The sequence below is a fragment of the Mobula hypostoma genome, chromosome 6 (assembly GCF_963921235.1).
Source record: "Mobula hypostoma chromosome 6, sMobHyp1.1, whole genome shotgun sequence".
Classification (NCBI taxonomy): domain Eukaryota; kingdom Metazoa; phylum Chordata; class Chondrichthyes; order Myliobatiformes; family Myliobatidae; genus Mobula; species Mobula hypostoma.
This window is the reverse complement of record NC_086102.1, coordinates 115,330,920-115,351,142: the sequence shown is the minus strand read 5'-3', so window position 1 is coordinate 115,351,142 and position 20,223 is coordinate 115,330,920. Positions and strand designations below refer to the sequence as shown.

The 20,223-nt window shown below is 46.3% G+C and overlaps 1 protein-coding gene across 2 annotated transcripts in view; it reads left to right on the top strand.

The window, feature by feature from the left end:
* The window catches only part of lss (lanosterol synthase (2,3-oxidosqualene-lanosterol cyclase)), a 113,219-nt gene that overhangs the window by 72,090 nt on the left and 20,906 nt on the right, over nt 1-20,223 (top strand). For both annotated transcript variants that reach the window (XM_063051516.1, XM_063051517.1), the window contains exons 15-16: nt 8,154-8,303; nt 9,338-9,434. In XM_063051516.1, the coding sequence (XP_062907586.1) occupies nt 8,154-8,303; nt 9,338-9,434 (247 nt within the window). The remainder of the gene's footprint in view (nt 1-8,153; nt 8,304-9,337; nt 9,435-20,223) is intronic.

The following is a 20,223-nucleotide window of genomic DNA, read 5'->3' as shown; positions in this document are numbered from 1 at the left end:
TCATTTGGACGGGTATAGAGATAAAGAAAAAAGAAAAGGAAAAAGATGAGCTTTATTTGTCACGTGTACATCGAAATGTACAGCCAACACAGTCCGAGGATTGTGCTGGGGGCGGTCTGCAGTTGTCTCCACACTTCCGGCTCCAGCAACTCTCTAACCCCAACTGAACGCCTTTGGAACATAGGGGAAACCGGAGAAGCCAAAGGAATCTCACAGGGAGAACGTACGATGCTACTCAAAGTGCTGCGTTCCTCCAGCAGATTGGTTGCTGCTCCGGTCCCAGCACCTGCACCTTCCTTACGTCTCCGTTCGTCCTTGTGATTTTTGAATGGGAATTAAGAGGAAGTTTGCAGATGACATGAGAATTGCTGGAGTTGTGGGGAGTGAGGAAGGTTGTCAAAGGATGCGACTGGATATAGATCCTGTCTCCTGGAGGGCATGCATTAAGGTGAGAGGAAGTAATTTTAAAGGAGATGTGAGGGAGATTGGGGGTGTCTGGAATGCACTGCCTGGGATGGTGGTAGAGGCTGGTGCTTTAGAGACTTTTAAAAGACATTTAGATAGGCACATGCATGTGAGGGATATGGACATTGTGGAGGCAGAGGGGTTAATTTAGTTGGCTATTTCAAAGTTCAGAGTACATTTATTATCAAAGTATGTATACTACATATACAACCCTGAGATTCACCTCTTCGCAGGTAGTCACAAAACATAGAAACATAGAAAATAGGTGCAGGAGTAGGCCATTCGGCCCTTCGAGCCTGCACCACCATTCAGTATGATCATGGCTGATCATCCAACTCAGAACCCTGTACCGCCTTCCCTCCATACCTCCTGATCCCTTTAGCCACAAGGGCCATATCTAACTCCCTCTTAAATATAGCCAATGAACTGGCCTCAACTGTTTCCTGTGGCAGAGAATTCCACAGATTCACCACTCTCTGTGTGAAGAAGTTTTTCCTAATCTTGGTCCTAAAAGGCTTCCCCTTTATCCTCAAACTGTGACCCCTTGTTCTGGACTTTCCCAACATTGGGAACAATCTTCCTGCATCTAGCCTGTCCAATCCCTTTAGGATTTTATACGTTTCAATCAGATCCCCCCCTCCATCTTCTAAATTCCAACGAGTATAAGCCTAGTTCATCCAGTCTTTCATCATATGAAAGTCCTGCCATCCCAGGAATCAATCTGGTGAACCTTCTTTGTACTCCCTCTATGGCAAGGATGTCTTTCCTCAGATTAGGGGACCAAAACTGCACACAATACTCCAGGTGTGGTTTCACCAAGGCCTTGTACAACTGCAGTAGTACCTCCCTGCTCCTGTACTCGAATCCTCTCGCTATAAATGCCAGCATACCATTCGCCTTTTTCACCGCCTGCTGTACCTGCATGCCCACTTTCAATGACTGGTGTATAATGACACCCAGGTCTCGTTGCACCTCCCCTTTTCCTAATCGGCCACCATTCAGATAATAATCTGTTTACCTGTTTTTGCCACCAAAGTGGATAACTTCACATTTATCCACATTAAATTGCATCTGCCATGAATTTGCCCACTCACCTAACCTATCCAAGTCGCCCTGCATCCTCTTAGCCCCCAGCAAAACAAAGAAAACCAATAGAACCCAATAAAAAAGACCCAATGTGCAGGGGGGAAAAAGACAAATCGTGCAAACAATAAAAGTAAGCAAGTAACATTCAGAACTCAAGTTCACGAAAGTGAGTCCGAAGCCAGTTTATCACTGCAGCTGGTCCAGGAGCCCGTTAGTTGCAGGCCACAGCCTCAGTTCAGTGTAGAGACGAGTAAACCTCGTGAGCAGCGAGCCAAACACTTGCCTATTGAATTGGCCATTTGATTACTAATTTATCTGCTTTGGCACAACAGTGTGGGCCAACGGACCTGTTCCTGAATGGTACTATTCTAGACCTGTTGGAAATGTAGAAAGGGAAATGGCAGATGGAGCTTAATCCAGACAAATGTGAGGAGGTGTTGCATATTGAGGTCACCTGGTTGATGAAAGTATTCAATCCAAGACAGGACTCTTAAGTACCCTAATGCACAGACGGGTCTTCCAGTGCACGTCCCTTGCTCCCTGAAAGTGGCCAGATAAGCGGATAGGTGTGCAGTAAGCTTACCTTCATCAGTCAGGGCATTAAGTATATAAAAAAAAAACTGGGAAGTTGTACAAAACTCTATTTAAGTCACAATTTGAAATCATGTTTGCCGTTCTGGTTGCCACACTGTAGGAAGCGTTCAGTGGGACATAGGATGTATCGGCCCAAAGGCATATCAAGTGGTGTAGAACTGTGTGCCAGTCAGTGCTGGTGGATAAGGCTGTCAGAGTACTGGCTGAAGGCATCGTAGAGTCAGGCAAGGAGTGAAGAGAAATTAGTATTTAGATCTGTGGTTTGGCTCCTTGCGATACATAATAATTAAAACTATAAATTACAAGAAGTATATGTAAGAAGATTAAATAAATTGTGCAAAAAGAGAGGAAGAAAATACTGAGGAAGAATTGAGTTTGTCTCTCTAGGCTCCTGTACCACCTTGATGGGAGAAATGAGAGGGCATGACCTGAGCGAAGGAGGTGCCATCTTTGTGAGACATTGCCTTTTGGAGGTGTCCTGGACGCTGGGACACCGCGACAGAGCTGACTGAGTTTACAGTATTCTGCAGCTTTTTCCCCATCCAGTGCAGTGGCCCCTCCATTCCAGACGGTGAAGCAACCAGTTAGAATGCTCTCCACTCTACATCTGTAGAAATTTAAGAGTCTGTGGTGTCACACCAAGTCTCTTCAAACTCCTAATGAAATATAGCCGCTGTTGTGCCTTCTTTATAGTTGCATCAATATGTTGGGCCCAGTATAGATCCTCAGAGCTGTTGATGTCCAGGAACTTGAAACTGCTCACTCTTTCCACTTCTGATCCCTCGATGAGGACTGGTATGTATTCCTTCGACTTACCTTCCCTGAAGTCCATAATCAATTCCTTGGTCTTACTGGTGACATCAACCAGCCAATCCATTTTGCCCCTGTACGCCTCCTCGTCACCATCTGAAATTCTGCCAATAACAGTTGTGTCATTGGCAAATTTATAGATGGCACTTGAACTGTGCCTCGCCACACAGCCGTGGGTGTAGAGAGGAGAGCAGTGTTCGAGGTGCGCCAGTGTTGATTATCAGGGAGGTGGAGATGTTATATCCAATTCACACAGATTGTTGTCTCCTGGTGAAGAAGTTGAGGATCCAACTGGAGAGGGAGATACAGAGGTCCAGGTTTTGGAGCTTGATGAGAACTCAGGGTATGATGATGCTATCAATGGTAAGTGTTACTATTGTCCAGGTGATCCAAGGCCAGGTGGAGAGCCAGTGAGATTGCATCCACTGTAAACCTACTGTGGTGATCGGCAAATTGCAGCAGATCCAGGTCCTTGCTTAGGCTGGAGTTGATTCTGGCCATGACCAACCTCTCAAAGCACTTCATCACAGTAGATGTGAGTGCCATTGGGCAATAGTCATTGAGGCATCTCGCCCTGTTCTTCTTGGGCACTGGTATGACTGTCACCCTCTTGAAGCAGGTGGGAACCTCCGGCTGCAGCAGTGAGAGATTGAACAATGTGAATCCTGCCGGTAGGTTGGCACAGGTTTTCCGAACACCACCAAGCCTAATGCCCTGAGAGGGTTCACCCTATTGGGAGATGTTCTGACGTCAGCCTCTGAGACAGAAATCACAAGATCACCAGATGCTGCAGGGATTTGCAGAGATATAGTTTTATTCTCCCTTTCAAAGTGTACATAAAAGGCATCGAGCTTATGTGGGAGTGAAACATCACAGCCGTTCATGATGTTAGCCGTTGCTTTGTAGGAAGTAACAACCTGCAAACCCTGCCAGAGTTGACGTGCATCTCTGACCTCAATCAGAATTGGGCTTTTTTTCTGCTGTTAAGATAGCATTCTGTAGGTCATACCTGGACTTCTTGTGTAGTTCTGGATTACCAGATCTAGCCCTCAGCAGACTTAGAATCTCCTGGTTCGTCAGTGGCTTTTGATTTGGTTTTGTTCTTGAAGTTACACACTCATGCACACAGGTTTTGATGAAGTTGGTGACAGCTGGAATAGTCATTCAGACTCAAAGATGAATCTCTGAATATTGTCCAGTCCACCCACTCAAAGCAGCCCGGTAAGTGCTCCTCTGCCTCTCTTGGCCGTACCTTCTTTGTCTTCACCACTGGTGCTGTGTTCCTTGGTCTCTGCCTGTAGGCTGGAAGTAGAAGTACAGCCAAGTGATTGGACTTTCCAAAGTGTGGCAGTGGGGTGGCTTGCTGATTACGTTGTTCAGCTCCTCCAATGCCTGCTTGATACTGGCCTGAGGTGGATGTACACCACTACCGGGATGACGGCCAAAGACTCCCTCAGCGGATAAAAAGATGACATTTGACTGCAAAATGTCCCTGGTCGGGTGAGCAGGACTGAGACACAACAGCCAGGTCTGTGAACCACGATGAGTTAATTATAAAGCACAGTCCAGCTCTGCCTTGAAAAGACTGAGCTGCACTGTCTTTGTGAAGAATGGTGAAGCCATCAAGCTGCAGCCTACGTCCAAAATGATGGGGGATAGCCAGAACATGAGTCTTTAAGGAAAAGGTTAATATTTTAAGAGTGCAGTGTGAAGAAAGGGCTGACCACATCGTGAGATGTGGAGCTGAGGAGAGGGTGTCGTGTGGTTGGTGAGATCTCATCCAGGAAGGTACTGAGACCTGCTGGGAATGTGAAAGAACGTGGTAGTTCTCTGTAGGAGATGTGAGGGGATACAGCTGGGTCTGCTGGGAATGTGAAATGACGTGATGGTTCTCTGTAGGAGATGTGAGGGGATACAGCTGGGTCTGCTGGGAGTGTGAAATAATGTGATGGTTCGCTGTAGGAGATGTGGGGGATACAGCTGGGTCTGCTGGGAATGTGAAATGACGTGATGGTTCGCTGTAGGAGATGTGAGGGGATACAGCTGGGTCTGCTGGGAATGTGAAATGATGTGATGGATCTCTGTAGGAGATGTGAGGGGATACAGCTGGGTCTGCTGGAAATGTGAAATAACATGATGGTCCTCTGTAGGAGATGTGAGGGGATACAGCTGGGTCTGCTGGAAATGTGAAATAATGTGATGGTTCTCTGTAGGAGATGTGAGGGGATACAGCTGGGTCTGCTGGGAATGTGAAATAATGTGATGGTTCTCTGTAGGAGATGTGAGGGGATACAGCCGGGTCTGCTGGAAATGTGAAATAATGTGATGGTTCTCTGTAGGAGATGTGAGGGGATACAGCTGGGTCTGCTGGGAATGTGCAATGACGTGATGGTTCTCTGTAGGAGATGTGAGGGGATACAGCTGGGTCTGCTGGAAATGTGAAATAACATGATGGTTCTCTGTAGGAGATGTGAGGGGATACAGCTGGATCTGCTGGGAATGTGAAATAACATGATGGTTCTCTGTAGGAGATGTGAGGGGATACAGCTGGGTCTGCTGGGAATGTGAAATAATGTGATGGTTCTCTGTAGGAGATGTGGGGGATACAGCTGGGTCTGCTGGGAATGTGAAATAATGTGATGGTTCTCTGTAGGAGATGTGAGGGGATGCCGCTGGGTCTGCTGGGAATGTGAAATGACGTGATGGTTCTCTGTAGGAGATATGAGGGGATGCCACTGGGTCTGCTGGGAATGTGAAATGACGTGATGGTTCTCTGTAGGAGATGTGAGGGGATACAGCTGGGTCTGCTGGGAATGTGAAATAATGTGATGGTTCTCTGTAGGAGATGTGAGGGGATACAGCTGGGTCTGCTGGGAATGTGAAATAATGTGATGGTTCTCTAGGAGATGTGAGGGGATGCCGCTGGGTCTGCTGGGAATGCGAAATGACGTGATGGTTCTCTGTAGGAGATATGAGGGGATGCCGCTGGGTCTGCTGGGAATGTGAAATGACGTGATGGTTCTCTGTAGGAGATGTGAGGGGATACAGCAAGCTGAACTCTGGAAGCAGAGGTTCATTAGTTTCTATCGTCAGGAAGGATGTGGTGGCTACGGAGATGCAGCCAATGGGGTTTACCAGGATGCTGTCTAGTGTAGAGGGTGTGAGTTAAGGAGAGATTGGACAAGTTTTGATTGTTTTTTTTCTGGAGTGGCATAGGCTGAGGGAAGTTTTTAAACTAAATTATGAGAGGCAGTTAAAATTTTCCCCAAGGTAGAAATGTCTAAAATGAAAGGATGTATATTTCAGGGGCGAGGGGGAAAGTTGAAAGGAAACGCGCAGAGCTAGTTTTCGCTTTAACACGGGGAGAGAGATAGTGTCTGGAACAAACTGCCAGGGGTAGTGGTGGTGGAAGCAGATCTTACGATTGTGTTGTTCAAGAGGGCCCATTGAATACGCATGAAATAGAGGGCACGAATCACAGCCAGGCAGAAGAGATTTAGTGTATTTTGGTACCGTGTTCGTTACAGACGTGGTCGGTCAAAGCTCATGTTCCTGCACTCTACTGATCTATCATAGAACTCGGATGTCAGCAGGAGAGGAGTGCTCAGATTGAGCAAAGTGGAATTATGACGGATTCCAGAATAACGAATACTGAGGATTTACAGAGGGAAATGTTAGTTGTGATGCTTGGAGCAGATTTTAGGTAGTCTGGCCAGATAGCATATCTGCAGCCAAAGAGCAAGGGGCTGTTGCCCCAGGGTGCTGGAGAAGATGTCAAAGGGCTTTGGGAACAGGAGCTTGGACTGAAGAAGGTAGCTTGGACAGACTTTGGAATCCGCATTACATTTAGACATTTACAGCATAGTAACTGGCCCTTCCGGCCCAGCAAGCCCGTGCCGTCCAATTACAGCCATGTGACCTATTAACCCCGCGCTGTCCAATTCCAGCCATGTGACCTATTAACCCTGTGCCGTCCATTTCCAGCCATGTGACCTATTAACCCCGCACCGTCCAATTCCAGCCATGTGACCTATTAACCCCGTACGTCTTTGGAACGTGCAAGGAAACTGGAGCACCCAGGCAGTCACGGGAAGGACATACAAACTCCTTACAGGCACTGGTGGGAAATGAACCTGTTTCACTGGCACTGTAAACCATTATGCCAACTGCTACCCTACTGTGTCCGCCTCCACCGTGAACACATACCAAAACTAGTAGGGATGGAGCAATATCTATGTACATGTCCATTTCAGAAGAGATTACCAGCAAAAGTAAGGGTAAACAATTGCAAAAAGACAGAATGTATGGTGATATCCAAAAAAAAGGAGAATCCTATCTGCAGGCTGAGAATGAACAGGGAAGACATAAAACAAGTACAGAACTTTTGCTACTTGGGAAGCTGGGTGACATCAGATGGCAGGTGTGACATGGACATCAAAAGAAGAATAGGAATGGCAAAAGACATCTTTACTAGAATGAAGAGTATACTGACCAATACTAAAGTAGGCATGACAACCCGCCTCAGAGTACTGAAATGTTACGTTTATCCAGTTATGTTATATGGCTCAGAATGTTGGACAATATCTAGTAACATGAGGAAATGAATTGAAGCAGCAGAGATGTGGTTTTTGAGGAGGATGGAAAGAATATCATGGACAAAATGAATATCTAATCAGGATGTCATGAACAGAGCAAACACAAAAAGAGAAATAATGTATGAGATCATAACTTCATTGGACATGTGATTAGGAAAGAGGAGTTAGAATGCACGGTAATTATGGGAAAGATTGAAGGGAAGAAAGCAAGAGGAAGACAAAGACAAATGATGATGGAGACAGCAGCCAGAGAACTGGAAATGAATACCAATGAATTGATCCACTTGACCCAAAACAGGAGTGTGTGGGCCATGGCAGTCAAAGCTCAAACTGGGCACGGCACCTGATGATGATGAAACACTTAGAGGAAACATTATGATGCCCCCTTCCAATTTGTTGACAAGTGGGAGCAAAGGTCAAGGGACAAGGGTCTGTTTTCTGATTGGGAGGATAAAACAAATGGATTAATATCCCTGGTCACTGGAGTGGATTTCTTCCTGTGGCAGTTCAGCTCAGCCTCACCCTCCCTCTTCCCTCTCCTGTCTGCTCTTTGCGTTGGGCAGTCCTCCCTCACTGTAACTTTACCTGTGCTATACGTTGCAGGGTGGCTTCTCGTTCAGTACCCGCGACTGTGGCTGGATCGTGGCCGACTGCACGGCGGAAGGCTTGAAGTCAATAATGCTGCTGCAGGAACAGTGCCCCTTCATAACGGAGCATATCTCTGAGGAGCGACTGTTTGACGCTGTCAATGTGGTAAGCTGCGGATGACACCCAGTCAGAGAATCGTAGAGCTCCACTGAATAGAAAGAGACTGCTCGGCTTGGCTCGGCTCGGCTCACTGGGTCCATGTCTCTGTCTGCCAAGCTGGTCCACTTTGTTCTGCAGTTGCTTCCCATCAGCCCTTGCAACTTCAGTCCGTCGACTATCAGTCCAGCTTCCTCGTTGGAAGAAATGATTGGATTTATTTTCGCAAGCCTCTCTGATTATCAGAATCAGGTTTATTATCACCGGCATCTGTCATGAAATTTGTTAACTTAACAGCAGCAGATCAGTGCAATACATAATATAGAAGAAGAGAAAAAAATCGATCAATCAATTACATCAGTAAGTCAGTATATGTATATTGAATAGATTAAAAATCATGCAAAAATAGAAATCAGATATATTTAAAAAGTGCAGTAGTAGTATTCAAGGGTTCAATGTCCATTTAGGAATCAGATGACAGAGGGGAAGAGGCTGTTCCTGTATCACTGAGTGTGTGCCTTCAGGCTTCTGTACCTCCTACCTGATGGTAACAGTGAGAAAAGGGCATGCCCTGGGTGCTAGAGGTCCTTAATAACGGGCACTGTCTTTCTGAGACCACTCCCTAAAGATGTCCTGGGTACTTTGTAGGCGAGTGCCCAAGATGGAGCTGACTAGATTTACAACCTTCTGCAGCTTCTTTCGACCCTGTGCAGTAGCGCACGCCCCCCCCACCCCCCCCCCGAATACCAGACCAGACACTTTCTGGATGGTATTGTTTCACATCCTACCTTGCTGCTTCTGCCAGTGGCCCAAAAGGACCCAGAATAAACCGAATTCAGTAAAGAAGATGGAGAAGGAACTCAGCGGGTTCGGGAGCAGTCCTGGTTCTGGAAGAAAATGGGCGTTCACCTTGACTTGAGCGAGGTGGCGTGACCTGAAATGCCAGCTGCCCGCTTCCCTCTGCACATGCTGTCTGATCTGCTGAGTCTCTCCAGTGTCTGCAGTTCCTTGTGTGTCACCTGAACCCTCCCGTCCCGTTGCAGCTACTCAGCATGAGAAACCCGGATGGAGGGTTCGCCACCTACGAGAGGAAGCGCGGAGGACGACTCCTGGAGCTCCTGAACCCATCAGAGGTTTTCGGTAAGCTTTTCTTTGGGCTTCTGCTTTCTACTACAAATGGTATTTCTTCATTTTCACCCTGGCCATTGCACCACAGAGAAAGAACAGACGAGTAACACACACAAAATCCTGGAGCAATACAGCATCTGTGGAGAAGAAAAAGGAGTCAACATTTTAGGCCAAAACTATTTATTAGAAATTGTGTATGTAAAATAAAGCTTATTCTCTTCAAAAAGCCTTCAGATTAAAGATGTAAATCTTGCTGGAGTTCTACGGTTTAAGCTTTAAATCACCCTTCAGCCCATCTGACCCACGTTAACCAAGATGCCAATCTAAGAGTCCGTTTGCCCATGTTTAGCACATGTGCCTCTAAACCTGATGGTGGGTCTCCCCCCAAAACGTCGGCTGTTATTTTCCCTCCGTAGCTGCTGCCTGACCTGCTGAGTTCCTCTAGCACTTTGTCTATGCCCCTCTGAACCTTTCCTGTCTACGTACTAGTCCATATATTGCTAATGTATCTGTATCAACCACCTCCTCAGAGCCCTCTTAAACAGAGTCCTACAGCCTTACAGCACAGAAACAGGCCCTTCAGCCCAAACTATTATTCTACCTAATCCCATTGACCAACACTTCAGTCATAGCCCTACATACCCCTTCCATCCGTGTGCTTACCCAAACTTCTCTTAAATGTTGCAATCAAACCTGCATCCTCCTCTTCCACTGGCAGCCCATTCCACACTCTCACCATACTCTGTGTGAGGAAACTCCCCCTCATGTTTCCCTTAAACATTTCCCTTTTCTCTCCTAACGCATGGCCTGTATTTCTAGTGTTACCCAACCTCAGTGGAAAAAGCCAGCTTGCATTTACCCTATCTATACCGCTCATAATTTGTATACCTCTATCAAATCTCCCCTCGTTCTCCTACGGTCCAGGGAATAAAATCCTAACCTATTCAGCCTTTCCCTGTAACTCAGGCTCTCAAGTCCCAGCCAAATCCCTGTAAATTTTTTTGAATGCAAACACGAGGAATTCTGCAGATGCTGGAAATTCAAGCAACACGCATCAAAGTTGCTGGTGAACGCAGCAGGCCAGGCAGCAACTCTAGGAAGAGGTACAGTCAACGTTTCAGGCCGAGACCCTTCATCAAGACTAACTGAAGAAAGAGCTAGTAAGAGATTTGAAAGTGGGAGGGGGAGGGGGAGATCCAAAATGATAGGAGAAGACAGGAGGGGGAGGGATGGAGCCAAGAGCTGGACAGGTGATAGGCAAAAGGGATATGAGAGGATCATGGGACTGGAGGCCCAGGGAGAAAGAAAGAAAAGGGGGAGGGAGGGAAAAGCCCAGAGTATGGGCAAGGGGTATAGTGAGAGGGACAGAAGGAGAAAAAGGAGAGTGAGAGAAAGAATATGTGTACATAAATAACGGATGGGGTACGAGGGGGAGGTGGGGCATTAGCGGAAGTTAGAGAAGTCGATGTTCATGCCATCAGGTTGGAGGCTACCCAGATGGAATATAAGGTGTTGTTCCTCCAACCTGAGTGTGGAGTGTGGCTTCATCTTTACAGTAGAGGTAACGTTGACTGATCATTTCAAAATTTTTTTTGAACTTCAGTCTGATTGATATCTTGTAGATAGGTGACCAGAACTGCACACGATATTCCAAATTATGCCCCACCAAAGTCTTCTACAACTTCAGTGTAACATTCCAACTTCTGTACTCAATACTTTGATTTATGAAGGCCAATGTGCCAAAAGCTCTCTTTACAGCCCTTTCTACTTGTGACATCATTTTCAAAGAATTGTGGATCTGTATTCCCAGATCCCTGTGTTCTACTGCACTCCTCAGTATCCTATGATCACTTTGTCAGGCTTAACCCTGGTTTGTCATAACAAAGTGCAACACCTCACGCTTATCTGCATTAAATTCTATCTGCCATTTTTCAGCCCATTTTTCCACCCATTTTTCCAGCTGATCCAGATCAAGCTGCAAGCTTTGATAGTCTTCCTTGCCGTACACTATACCTCCCAATCTTGGTGTCATCCGCAAATTGCTGATCCAGTTAACCACATTACTACCCATTGCGTTGATATAGATGACAAACAATGACAGACCCGGCTCCGATCCCCGCGGCACACCGCTAGTCACAGGCCTCCAGTCAGAGATCTAACCGTCTGCTACTGCTCCCTGGCTTCTCCCGCAAAGCCATTGCTTAATCCGGTTTACTACCTCATCCTGAATGCCAAGTAACTGAACCTGCCTGGCCAACCTCCTATGCTGAGCCTTGTCAAAGACCTCATAGACAGTATCCGCTCCCTTGCATTCATCAGCTTTCCTGGTAACTTCCTTGAAAAACTCTTAAGATTTGTTAGACACAACCTACTATGCACAAAGTCACAACACGCTGGAGGAACTCAGCAGGTCAGGCAGCATCCATGGAAATGGTCAGTCAACATTTTGGGCCGGAATCCTTCGTCAGGACTGAAGAGGGAAGGGACAGAGGCCCTATAAAGAAGGTGGGGGGAGGGTGGGAAGGAGAAGGCTGGTAGGTACCAGGTTGGAGGAGCAACACCTCATATACCGTCTGGGTAGTCTCCAGCCCCTTGGTATGAACATAGAATTCTCCAACTTCCGGTAATTCCCTCCCTCTCCCTTTCCCTATCCCTATTTCACTCTGCCCCCTCCCCCAGCTGCCTATCACCTCCCTCATGGTTCCGCCTCCTTCTACTACGCATTGTGTTTTCCCCTATTCCTTCTTCACCTTTCCTGCCTATCCCCTCCCTGATTCCCCTCCCCCACCCCTTTATCTTTCCCCTTACTGGTTTTTCACCTGGAACCTACCAGCCTTCTCCTTCCCACCCTCCCCCACCTTCTTTATAGGGCCTCTGCCCCTTCCTTCTTCGTCCTGACGAAGAGTTCCGGCCCGAAACGTTGACTGATCGTTTCCACGGATGCTGCCTGACCTGCTGAGTTCCTCCAGTGTGTTGTGAGTGTTGCTTTGACCCCAGCATCTGCAGAGTATTTTGTGTATGCACAAAGTCATATTGACTACCCCTAATCAGACCCTGTCTATCCAAATACTTATATATCCGGTCCCTTAGAATACCTTCCAAAAGCTTGTCCATTACTGATGTCTGAGTAATGGGCCTGTAATTTCCTGGCTCATTTTTAAATCCTTTCTTAAACAACGGAACAACTTTAGCTATCCTTCAATCCTACGGTATCACACCTGTTTCTAAGGATTTAAATATCTCTGCAAGGGCCCCGGCAATTTCTGCGCTTGCCTCCCACTAGGTCTGAGGGTACACCTCGTCAAGCCCTGGGGTTTTATCCACCCAAATTAGGGTGGGTAAATTAGCTTAAAGGCAGCAAACACCACCTCCTCTGTAATCTGTGTACAGTCCATGATCTCATGGCTGCTTTGTCTCACTTATACAGACTCTACGTCCATCTCCCGAGTCTCTTGGCTCCATGTATGGATTACCGCTCTGATCTTTCAGAGGACCAATTTTGTCCCTTGCTATCCTTTTGCTCTTAATATATCTGTAGAAGCCCTTGGTATTCTCCTTCACCTGGTCTGCTAGAGCAACCTCATGCAACCTTTTAGCCCTCCTGATTTCTTTATTTGGTGTTCCCTTGCATTTCTTATACTCTTCAAGTACTTCATTTGTTCCTTCCTGCCTGTACTTTCTGTGCAGCTCCTTCTTCTTCTTAACAAGGGTTCAATATCTCTGAAAAACCAAGAGTCCCTAAACCTAAACAACAGGAATTCTGCAGATGCTGGAAATTCAAGCAACATACATCAAAGTTGCTGGTGAACGCAGCAGGCCAGGCAGCATCTATAGGAAGAGGCGCAGTCGACGTTTCAGGCCGAGACCCTTCGTCAGGACTTAAACCTAAACCTGTTACTCTTGCCACCGTTTACTCTGACAGGAACATACAAACTCTGCACTCACAAAATTTCACTTTTGAAGGCATCCAAGTACAACTTTGCCGGAAAACAACCTGTCCCAATCCACACCTGCCAGATCATTTCTGATACCAACAAGTCTGGCCTTTCTCTGTTTTAGGATTTCAACCCAAGGAACAGACCTATTGTTTTCCATAAATCGCCTTGAAACTAAAGACATTATGATCACTAGATGATCACTACACAAACTTCTGTCACCTTTCCCTGTCTCATTCCCTAATCGGAGATCCAGTCCAGTATTGGATAAAGAAACCTTACTGAACACATTTGACAAACTCTATCCCATCTAGTCCTTTTACAGTATGGGAGTCCCACTCAATATATGGAAATTTAGAATCATCTACTATCACAACCTTGTGTATCTTACAGCAGTCTGCAATCTATCTACAAATTTGCTTCTCTAAATCCCACAGACTATTGGTAGTTTAATATAATCCCATTAACATGGTCATCCCTTTCTAATTCCATATAGCCTCAGTGGAGGAGCCTCCAGTCATCCTGTTTCAGCACTGCCATGACAATTTCCTTGACTAGTAACACCACCCCTCCCACTCTCTCATGTCTAAAACAATGGAACCCTGTAACATTGAGCTGCCAGTCCTGCTCCCCCACAACCAAATCTCACTTATGGCTGCAACGTCATAGTTCCATATGCTGATCCATGCCCTAGGTTTACCCACCTTTCCTATAATACTTGCAATGAAATATACACAGCTCAGAACATTAGTCCCACCATGCTCAATCTTTTGATTCCTGACTTAACAACAACTTTCCTCACAACTACTCCACTATCTGCTCCTGTTGTTAGGATCCCAACCCCCCTGCAACTCTAGTTTAACCCCCCCCCCCACTCCTTTGCTTGTGCAGCACGAGCAAATCCTACTGCAAAGGTATTAGTCTCCTTTGCCATGTGTTAAACTGTATTATCCTCCTATTTCTGGCCTCACTAGCATGTGGCACAGATAGAAATCCTGAGATCACAACCCCGGAGTTTCTGTCATTTAACTTAGCACCTAATTCCCTGAACTCACTTCGCAGGACCTCGCCACTGTTCTTACTCTATAACTTTATGACCAACATAAACTCACCTCCAGTGATCCTATTCAATTTCCCACATCCCCATGAACTGACTCCAGATTGTACTACGCAGCCCTACCTTCAGGGTGAATTTACTGCAACCAGTGAAACCACCAGCCCATGTGCTTTCAGATTCAGATTCAGTTATCACGTACAGCTCGAAACCTGTAGTGAAATGTATTGCTGTAATAACTACCAACACACAAAAGGTTGTGCTGGGGGCAGCCCGCAAATGTTGCTACACATCCCAGGACCAATATAGAGAGCACACAATGTTTAGCAGAGCAACACAAGCAACAACAACGATAGCAAAACATGTCACTTTCCTAAATTCTATGCTGTGTGTTTCCACAACTACTCTCAGTGGCCACTTTATTAAGTACACCTGTACTCTTGCTGGTTAATCTAATCAGCCAATTACGTGGCAGCAACTCAATGCATAAAAGCATGCAGACATGTTCTAGTTATTCAGTTGTTGTTCAGCCCAAACATCAGAATGGGGAAGAAATGTGATCTAAGTGACTGATCATGGAATGAACGTTGGTGCCAGACTGGGTGGTTTGAGGAACTGTTGATCTCCTGGGATTTTCATGCACAACTTTCTCTAGAGTTTGCAGAGAATGGTGTTGCACACAAAAAACATCTAGTGAGCAGCGATTCAAGTTAACAGGAAGGCGAGAGTAATTCAAATAACTGTGCGTTATAGCAGTGGTGTTCAAAAGAGCATCTCTGAACACACAACACTTTGAATCTTGAAGTGGATGGGCTACAGTAGTAGAAGACCATGAGCATGCACTCAGTGGCCACTTTATTAAGTACAAGAGGTACCTAATATGGTGGCCAATGAGTGAAGATTGCAATTGGACTAAATAACAATTAACTGAAAATTCTTAACACGGAGGTTATGTCACTCAGTCACCTTGGTGACGGGTCACTAGACTGAATCACCCACGTGATATTCCGGTGTTCCAACTGGCTCACTTTCCACTTATCAGGTTTAACACTGATTCACAGCAGAACAAATATAATCATTACAACACACACTAAATGCTGGAGGAAATCAGCATCTATGGAGAGGAATAAACGGTCGACGTTTCGGGCTGAGACCTTCATCACCTGCTGAGTTTCTCCAGCATTTTGTGTGTGTTACTGTTGATCCCCAACCTCTGCAGAATCTGACTTGAATAAAATCATTGCATCTGCATGTGACTGGGTCAGGATCTTAAACCTGCACAGGTTAGATTATGGAAATCAAGTAGTTGAGCCTGGTACAACAGTAACAATTAAAGTCACATGGATAGGAAAGGTTTGGACAATACGAGGCAAGCGCAGGCAAGCTAAATGGAGGAAAGTATAGGGAGGATGACAGAGCTCAGTTCTTTACAGAGATAGCAGTGGATCCATGGAATAGCCTGTCAGGATTGATGGTAGAGGCAGATACATCAGGGAAATTTAAGAAGCTCTGTGCACCACATCATTAGGACAGTGGAGTGTGCATGATTAGGTACCTGGTAAAGACCAAACAAAAGTTAGGTGTAATCGGAGTGGTCATTGTGTGAGTGGGCCAATGTTGGAGCAGGGAGTTCAGTCTTTGGCTCGTGGAGGCTTCGGCGGTGGGGAGGGCGGGTGCGGAAGCTGTGGGTAGATTTTTTTCTTTCTTTCTTTCATAGTGCATTAGTGCATACTGGGGGATGCCAGGCAGGGTAGAGCCTTTTGTTGGATGTGGGAAAGCAGGTAGACCTCCCGACAACTTCACCTGGACTAGGTGCATCCAGCTTCAGCTTCTTACAGACCGTGCTAGAAGTGGAACCAATGAACTCCGGATTATTCATGATGCTGAGGGGCTGACCGACAGACGATGCAGGGAGGTAGTTACACCCAAGGTCTAGGACAAAGGTAACCGGGTGACCTGCTTTTTCTATATGTTAGTGTTACTTATTTTCGGTTTTATGTGTTATTTGGTATGATTTGTTAGGTTGTTTTTTGAACTTTTTAACCTATTCTAAATTCAGTTTAACCCTTCCCTCTCACATACCCATCCTCCATTTTTCTTTCATCCATGTGTCTATCTTAAGAGTCTTTTAAATATCCCTAACCTGTATGCCTCTATAACTGCCACTATGATTGACAGAACATTCCACACACCTACTACTCTGTACTAACTTACAGGGGTCCCACAAGAGATCCCCATGGAACACCACTGGTCACTAGCCTCCAAACAGAATACACTCCATCTACTACTACCCTCTTCCTTCTGTGGACAAGCAAGTTCTGAATCCATGCAGCCACGTTTCCCTGGATCTCATGCCTCTTGACTGTCTGAATGAGCCTACCATGGGGAACCTTGTCAAACTCCTTCCTAAAATCCATATCCACCACATCTGCTGCTTGACCTTCAATTTGTTCTTCAGGCTCGTTAAGGAAGACCTGTCCCTCACACAGCCATGCTGACAATCGCTAATCAGACTGAAACATAGCAACACAGAAACCCTACAGCACAATACAGGCCCTTTGGCCCACGATGCTGTGTCGAACATGTACTTCCTTTAGAAATTACCTAGGGTTACCCATAGCCCTCTATTTTTCTGAGCTCCATGTACCTATCCAGGAGTCTCTTAAAAGACCCTATCGTATCCGCCTCCGCCTCCGCCACCGTCACCGGCAGCCCATTCCACGCACTCACCACTCCCTGCATAAAAAACTTACCCCTGACATCTCTGTACCTACTTCCAAGCACCTTAAAACTGTGCCCTCTTGTGTTAGCTATTTCAGCCCTGGGGAAAAAGCCTCTGACTATCCACACAATCAATGCCTCTCATCATCTTGTACACCTCTATCAGGTCACCTCTCATTCTCCGGCACTCCAAGGAGAAAAGGCTGAGTTCACTCAACCAATTCTCAAAAGGCATGCTCCCCATTCCAGCCAGCATCCTTGTAAATCTCCTCTGCACCCTTTCTATAGTTTCCACATCCTTCCTGTAATGAGGTGACCAGAAAGGAGCACAGTACTCCAAGTGGGATCTGACCAAGGTCCTATAAAGCTATAACATTATCTCTGGGCTTTAAACTCAATCCCACAGTTGATGAAGGCCAATGCACAATATGCCTTCTTAACCACAGATTCAACCTGCACAGCAGCTTTGAGTGTCCTATGGACTTGGACCCTAAGATCCCTCTGATCCTCCACACTGCCAAGAGTCTTACCATTAATATTATATTCTATCATCATATTTGACCTTCCAAAATGAACCACCTCACACTTATCTGGGTTGAACTCCATTTGCCACTTCTCAGCCCATTTTTGCATCCTATCAGTGTCCCGCTGTAACCTCTGACAGCCCTACACACCATCCACAACACCCCCAACCTTTGTTGCATCAGCAAACTTCCTAACCCATCCCTCCACTTCCTCATCTAGGTCACTTATAAAAATCACGAAGAGTAGGTGTCCCAGAACAGATCCCGGAGGCACACCACTGATCACCTACCTCTGTGCATATATGACCCATCTACAACCACTGTTTGCCTCCTGTGGGCAAGCCAGTTCTGGATCCACAAAGCAAGGTACCCATGGATCCCATGCCTCCTTACTTTCTCAATAAGCCTTGCATGGGGTACCTTATCAAATGCTTTGCTGAAATTCCTGTACACTAAATCTACTGCTCTACCTTCATCAATGTGTTTAGTCACATCCTCAAAAAATTCAATCAGGCTCGTAGGGCACGACCTGCCTTTGACAAAGACATGCTAACTATTCCTAATTATATTATTCCTCTCCAAATGTTCATAAATCCTGCCTCTCAGGATCTTTACCAACCACTGAGGTAAGACTCACTGGTCTATAATTTCCTGGGCTATCTCTACTCCCTTTCTTGAATAAAGGAACAACATCTGCAGCCCTCCAATCCTCCGGAACCTCTCTCGTCCTCATTGATGATGCAAAGATCATTGCCAGAGGCTCAGCAATCTCCTCCCTCACTTCCCACAGTAGCCTGGGGTACATCTTGTCCGATCCCGGTGACTTATCCAACTTGATGCTTTCCAAAAGCTCCAGTACATCCTCTTTCTTAATGTCTATATGCTGAAGCTTTTCAGTCTGCTGTAAGTCATCCCTACAATCGCCAAGGTCCTTTTCCGTAGTAAAGCAAAGTATTCATTAACTACCTCTGCTATCTCCTCTGGTTCCATACACACTTTTCCACTGTCACACTTGATTGGTCCTATTCGCTCATGTCTTATCTTCTCGTTCTTCACATACTTGTCGAATACCTTGGGGTTTTCTTTAATCCTACTTGCCAAGGCCTTCTTATGGCCCCTTCTGGCTCTCCTTTGTTTTTTAAATCTTTAGTAAGGAGGTATGTGAAACAGTGGAGGGAGGGGGGGAAGAGGACCCACATGGTCACATTGACATGGTCAAATCATCACTCAGGGACTTCAAAAGGTGTCACTGGCACCTGAACGTGACAGTTAATTTTTTCCTGCTGGCGCTCCTTGCAGGCTGCAGTCCAATCGAGCACGTCTTTTCTGAGACCTTGCCACACAAACTTTAGCACAACCAGCTTCTGTGAGGCCTTTTGGCCTGGATGCGACAGCAATGTATGGAGTCAAAAACAGTCTGTCTTCAGTCTGCGGGCACAATGGGAAAGGGCAACCGATTGAGACATTGCGCAGGAGAGAAACCTAAGCTTCCCCGAACTTAATGTCAGCCAACTGCAGGCCTGTGGCTGCTGTTCGGTAAGCCTGGACCTCTGGGTCAGTATCTTGTGTATGGCCTCAATGGCTGTTATGAGAGGCAATCAGCCACGGCATTAATTTTTCCCTTGATAGGTTGTATACCCGTTGTGAACTCAGATATGTAGGCTAGGGGTGTTGCTGCCGTGCAGGCCAAGGGTCTGATATTTTGGCCATCTTGTGCGTGAGGGGTTTGTGGTCAATGAACGCTGAGAAATGGCAACAACCCTCTGGAAGAAAACGAAAATAGCGGACAGCCAGATAGAGAACAAGAAGGTCATGGCCAAATGTGCCGTACTTCCTTTCAGGGGGCGGAGCTTCTGGCCAAAGAAGGCCAGCGGCTGCCACGCACCTCATGCACCTCATGCACAGCACCTAGCGTACTCTGAGACGTCAGTAGTAATGGCTGTAGGTGTGTTGGGACCAGTAGGGTCGCATTAGAAAGAGCTCGTTTGGTACCACCATGTCAGCTGACCAGTCAAGTACTTGATTAGGGGTATTGCCTTTAGACAGGGGGAGCATAGTTCAGCAGCTCGTGGAATGAAGGGGTGATAGAAATGTACCATACCTAAAAACTCCTGTAGTTTTTCATAGTGCGGGGTGGTGGGAAATCCATAATCGTGGCTACTTTTGATGGGAGGCGTTTCACACCTGTGATGGCTGAGAAAGTCAATGGTTGACAACCCAAACTGGCATTTAGCAGGGTTGACCATGTCGGCTCAAGTACTTGAAAAGTGTGCGGAGATGAGATATGTCTTCAGATCTGGGAGCGCTAGCGACAAGTATGTCATTCAGGTAAACAAAGAGAAAATCTTAGGTCTTTTAATACGAAGTCCATCAGCCATTGGAAAGTCTGTGCTGCATTTTTCGGTCCAAACGGCATGTGCTGAGACTCAGAGGTGGAGCAGAGTTATTACAGCTGTTTTGGGAATGTCCTTCGAGCACACAGGCACCTGATGGTAGCCCCTAACTAGATCAACTTTGGGGGAAAAAAATTAACTTTCCGGCCAAACGTGCAGAAATGTCTTGAATGT